Genomic DNA, 5,909 nt, shown 5'->3' on the forward strand with positions numbered 1-5,909 from the left:
AAAGTCTTTTTTGAGCTCTGTCATAGCCTGATCCCAGTTTCTGTTTTTCTGGGAGTCTTTAGATGCAGGAGCTTGTGTTTCCTCATCTTCAGACTGAGTATAGTCATCCTTCTTGAGATCATAGATAATATATTTCTCAAAGGTGTTCCTTTTTTTCTCTGCTTGCTCATTTTCCTAGCCTAAGCCTGTTTTGGGGGTGCTTCCTGAGCTTTTGGGGCACTCCCACAAGGGTCTCAGTGTGTGAGGCTCTGTCCTCCCTCCTGTTTTGTGAATGACCATATGTGCTCTCATCTGCCATGGGGCCAAGGTGGGGGCCCTGTTGTTCTATTGGGGGGGGGGGGCTAGACAGCGTTCAGGATCTGAATGTGGTCAGAGCCCCAGAGTCCTGTTCCAGGGGCAGAGCACAGAGCTCTGCAGTCTCTCTTCACTCCCCTCCCTCAGCTCAATGTGCTCATGCCCTGGGGGCTCCTGCTTACCAGCTCTGCCTGCTTCTGTTACTGGATCTGGGCTGGGGAAAGACCACACTGCTTGCTGTGTGTCCTGAGGGCTGGGCTCCACGTGCTCGCTCTGACAGAGGTCCCCAGATGTTCCCCCACTTTGTGCCAGTGCTCCCCAGGGTTTAGCTCAGGAGACTCCCCCGCTGCTCTGAGCTGGGGCTTCCAGCACTCTGGGGCTGCCTCTGGGAGGCTGAAGTTCTTTCACTCTGTGGCCCACCCCTCGGGCAGGCTGCCCCTCTGACCCTGAGAGCAGAGCCTTTCTGCTCTTTTCCAGGTTACCTTGAGTAAGAGAACTGCCTCACTGGGTCCCTTTGTGGGTTCTGTCTCGAAAGTTTAGTGAGAGTCCTTAGCTTATGAATTTTATCAGAGAGCACCTAAGACTGGATCCTTTCTTGTCACCATCTTGGCTCCTAGTTATAAGCCACTTTCAAAAAGATTCCATTAAGACATGATCATTAATGTTATTAGTTTTTTGTCCTTGATTTGACAAAAATCATCAATCATGAAGCATCAAGTCAATGTATAGAGATTTATTCTTTCAATTATTTAGGATGACAAAGAGTCACCATTGTTCTCTGTCTGTTATCAAGTTCTCCATTCTTGATTGAATTCCCTTCCTTCATTTCCATAATGTACATCCTTCTTAGTAGAGAGGGAGCTCAAAGCCTAGATGAATAAACACAGGACAGAACAAGAATTGCTTAACACTAGGAAGCTTTGTTGCTTAGGCTTAGTTTTATAAAAAAAATCCATTTTACTTCTAATTAGGAAACAGCTTTTATTCTAAGGCCCTTTGTTTAATAGTAACAAAGATAATTTTACATAAAATGGCAAATCTATTATGTATAACTTGCTATTCCTTTTAAATATATAATAAATTTATCAACTACCTCTTTTTGTTTATTTTTTCTTCTTTCCCCTTCCACACAACAGAGATAATTACTTTTAGACACAAATATGTATATGTGTAAAACTATTCTATATATACTTCTATTTCATCAGTACTTTCTCTGGATACAGATAGTGTCTTCCTCCAGAGGTCCCTTGTAGTTAATTTTGGGCATTTATAATAATCAAAATGATTTATTCACTCACTATTGTTTTCAAAACCATATTGTTGTAACTGTATACAGTGTTCTACTCATTTTGGCCTTCATTATTGCATGAAAGTCTATTTATATTTTTCTAGAATGCTATGCCATTCTTATAGCATGGTACTATTTGATCACAATCATGCCACAACCTGTTTAGCCATTCTCCAAATGATAGGCATTGCAGCAATTTCCAGTTCCTTGCCACAACAAAGAGGCTGCCATAAATATTTTAGAATATATTGGTTCTTGTCTTTTTTTGCCTAATTATCTTTGGAAATAGACCTAGTAGTGGTATTGCTGGTTGGAGGGTATAGGCAATTGAATAAATAAATTTGGGGGTATAATTCCAGATTGTTCTCTAAAATAATTGGATTATTTCACTGTTCTAATAACAATGGAATGTCTACATTTTCCCATAGTCTTCAAATGTTTGATATTTTCCCTTCAGTCATTTTAGTCAATCTGAAAGGCGTAAAGTGATATCTCAAGATTTTTTAAAATTTTCATTTCTCTGATCTAAATGATGATTTGGAATATTTTTTCACCTGCCAAAACTTGTTTTGATTTTTTTCATTGAAAAATTGTCTGTTTGTGGTAGCAATGAACTGGAACTTGAGTGAATGTCCATCAGTTGGAGAATGGCTGAACAAATTATGGTACATGTACATTATGGAACACTATTGTTCTATTAGAAACCAGGAAGGATGGGGATTCAGGGAAGCCTGGAAAGACTTGCCTGAACTGATGCTGAGTGAGATGAGCAGAACCAGAAAAGCACTGTACACCTTAACAGCAACATGGGGGTGATGATCAACCACAATGGACTTGCTCTTTTCATCAGTGCAGCAATCAGTACAATTTTAGAGTACCTGTATCTGTATCCAAAGAAAGAATTGTGCTTAAACAAAGACCAAAGACTATTACTTTTTTTTTAGGTTTTTTAAAAATATCTGTATAGTTAAATATGTAAAATTATTCTTATATACTTCTATTTATTGGCTCTTTCTTTGGGCACAGATAGTGTTTTTCTTTATATATCCTTTATAGTTAATTCATATATTTAAAATAGATAAAATAGCTTATTCACCCAAAGCAATTGTTTTTCTTTTAAATTTTATATTTATTTAAGCCAATGGGGTTAAATGACTTGCCCAAGGTCACATAGTCTTAAAGTCATCCTTAAAACAATATTGGGGTTACTGTATGCAATGTTATGTTATTATGCCAAAAAGTATAAGTATGTTAACAACACTGTGGATATAATTCCATATAGCCTCTAAAATAGTTGAATCATTTTACAATTCCACAAACAATGAATTAGTGTTCCAATTTTTCACATCCTCACCAATGTTTTTCACTTTCCTCTTCTATCATTTTGGCCAATCTGGTAAGTATAAAATATTTCAATTTTATTTTAATCTGTTTTTCTAATAAATCATGATTCAGAACTTTTTAATGATTGTAAATTGTTTTAATTTATTCATTTTAAAACTGTCTTTTCTTATTCTTTGAACTTTTGTCAATATGTTTGGATATTTGACAAATTTCAAATGGCTTTTTAAATTTCCATCCATATTATTTTTATTCACTATTTTCCTTCTCAGTCTTTTTGCCCTAACCCTGTCCATATCCTTTCCCTTACCTTCTTAATCCTTACTTTACCTGCCCACTTAATTCTCATCTCTTATCTTCTCCCTGACCCTTCTAATATCATTCTGCACACACAATTTTAAATGTTCCTTCCCCACACTATCATACAGCTTTTCTCACTTCTCCACAAGCTCCAAAGACTTCTAAATGTCTTCAGCCATGCTCTCTATTTCTTGTTCAATCGAGATGAGGATGAGATTCCAACATAACCAGTTGTCTACACCAACCTGTTTCTTATGAATTAGTTCTTTCTTTCAAATCCTGCTATTATGAAATCATTTTTTCTTTTTTGCCTTTTCCTATCAAATAACCACTTTAGAAACAGTCCATTATATATAATTCAGGTGGCACCCTACTTTCAAACTACCTCCACAGTGATAAAAATGTTAATAATAATGATAACATTATCCACGTATCATAAAGTTTAACCTTTATCAATGCCTTATAATTTATCTTTAATAATTTTCTTAATTTCTTCAGGATCTTTTATATTAAAATATATATTGTGTGCTACTCTTTTTCTTACCAATGCCTGAGGGTTTTTCAGTTCATTAAATGTTGATAGTTTTCATTCAAAATTATACTCAACATATCTAGATAAATTACACAATCCCAGTCCCTTTGCTCTACAAAATATAATGCTCTAAATCCTAAGTCTTTTATTGAAGAAGCTGCTAGATTTGTGAAATCCATGTTATTTTTCTGCATTATGTACATTTTTTTAATTGCAATATTTTCTAATTTTGAAACTTAAGTAAGACAGTCCTACAAGTTTTCTTCAAAGGACCTATTTCAGGTGGTGATCAGTGTGGAGTCTTTCAATTTCTACTTTAGTCTCTTTCTAGAACTTTAGAGTAATTTTCTATACTAATTCCTTATAATATTGCATCTAGAATCTTTTTCTTAAAGGTATAACATTCAGGTAGTCTGATAATTCTTATATTGCCTTTCTCTAATCTGTTCTCCAGATTAAATGTTTTTACTAATAAGATGTTTCAGATCCTCATCTATTTTGTTTGTTTGCCCAATACTAACTTTCAAAGGAGTCATTTTCTCCCTTGAGATTTTGATAATTGATTTTCTGCTTAACTTTATGTGATTTACTTAGGTTGCTATTTTTTTCAAGGTAATGTGGTTAAGTGACTTCTTCAAGGTCAAACAGCTAGGTGATTCTTAAGTGTCTGAGTCACGACTTGAACTCTGTCCTCCTGACTTCAGGGAAGGAGTTCCATCCACTGCACCACCTTAACTGCCCTATCTTTTTACCAGTTTCCTCTTTCATATTTGATATTTGAAATGATTTTTTTCTTTATGATTTTGTAGCTTTCTTATCTTTTGTTTCCTCTTATTCTCCTTTACACACCCTCTACTCTAATGAAATGGATCTTGCAGATTCTTCCCCAACTCATATTTTCTCATATGTACCAAAACCCAGAGATTTTACTTGACAGAAATTTACTGTGCTTAGGTATTTCTAATAATTTCCATTTACTTGTAGGTGAATGAGCCATATCCCAAATGGCATCTATGAAATATAGAACCGAGGTGAGTGAATTCATTCTCACAGGAATAACAGATACTCCAGAGCTTCAAATCCCCCTCTTCATAATATTCACCATAATCTACTTCATCACATTCATAGATAACTTGGCAATAGTAACCCTTGTCTTCTGGGACTCTTGTCTGCACACTCCGATGTACTATCTTCTCAGTAACCTCTCTCTGGTATATGTCATACCCAAGGTCATAGCTGGTTTCCTAAAAGGGGGCAAGGTCATCTCCTACAATGATTGTGCTTCACAAATGTTCTTCTTTTCAATCTTTGTCACTTCTGAAATTTGTTTTCTAGTTTTTATGGCCTATGACCGACCAACAGCTGTGTGTAAACCCCTATATTACACCACTATCATGACTTCAAGTGTGTGCACTTATTGGACAATCATTGCATATGTCTGTGGATTGTTGAACTCTGCTATTGTTACTGGACAGACATTTAGCCTGTCTTTCTGTCATTCCAATGTGGTCCATCACTTCTTCTGTGACATTCCTCCTCTCTTGGTTATCTCCTGTTCTGATATATACAGCAATCAAATGATAATCTTTACCTTAGGAGGATTCACTGTCTGTTTTGGACTCCTGTTTGTCTGCATCTCCTACCTGTTTATCTTGGCTGCCATCCTGAGGATTCAATCTACTGAGGGTCGCCAAAAAGCCTTCTCTACCTGTGCCTCTCATCTCTCTGTGGTGTCCATATTCTATGGGACAATAATCTTTATGTACTTACAACCCAACTCTAGTCACTCTATGGACACAGACAAAGTGACTTCTATACTCTACACCATGGTCGTTCCCATGTTGTATCCTCTAGTCTATACCCTAAGGAATAAAGAGATCCGTGTTGCTATGAGGAAAGCTATTTGGGGACAAAGACTTCATTAGGTTTCTTACTTTTCTTAAGAAAAAACAAAGTCTGGACCTTCTTTCTCTAGGCTTTAGCCCCCAAGTCAGAATTTTTTCTTAGCTATTCTTTAGCTTGGTTTGACTTTTTCTAGATAAAATGTAATATAGTAGAAAAAATATTACTTTTAGATTGAGGAGAAGCATGGATTTAAATGTAAATGTGATTACTTCCTAGCCAGGGGACCTTGGGGAAAGTCTGAACCATTGA

At 36.2% G+C, this 5,909-nt stretch overlaps 1 protein-coding gene across 1 annotated transcript; it reads left to right on the forward strand.

Moving 5' to 3' along the window:
- Positions 1-4,759: 4,759 nt before the first annotated feature.
- On the forward strand, positions 4,760-5,680 carry LOC141516707 (olfactory receptor 5B12-like). The gene has a single exon (XM_074227701.1). It carries the CDS (start codon positions 4,760-4,762, stop codon positions 5,678-5,680), a length of 921 nt encoding a protein of 306 aa, XP_074083802.1.
- The last annotated feature ends 229 nt before the right edge of the window (positions 5,681-5,909 follow it).

The sequence above is a fragment of the Macrotis lagotis genome, chromosome 3 (assembly GCF_037893015.1).
Source record: "Macrotis lagotis isolate mMagLag1 chromosome 3, bilby.v1.9.chrom.fasta, whole genome shotgun sequence".
NCBI classification, from domain to species: Eukaryota; Metazoa; Chordata; class Mammalia; order Peramelemorphia; family Peramelidae; genus Macrotis; species Macrotis lagotis.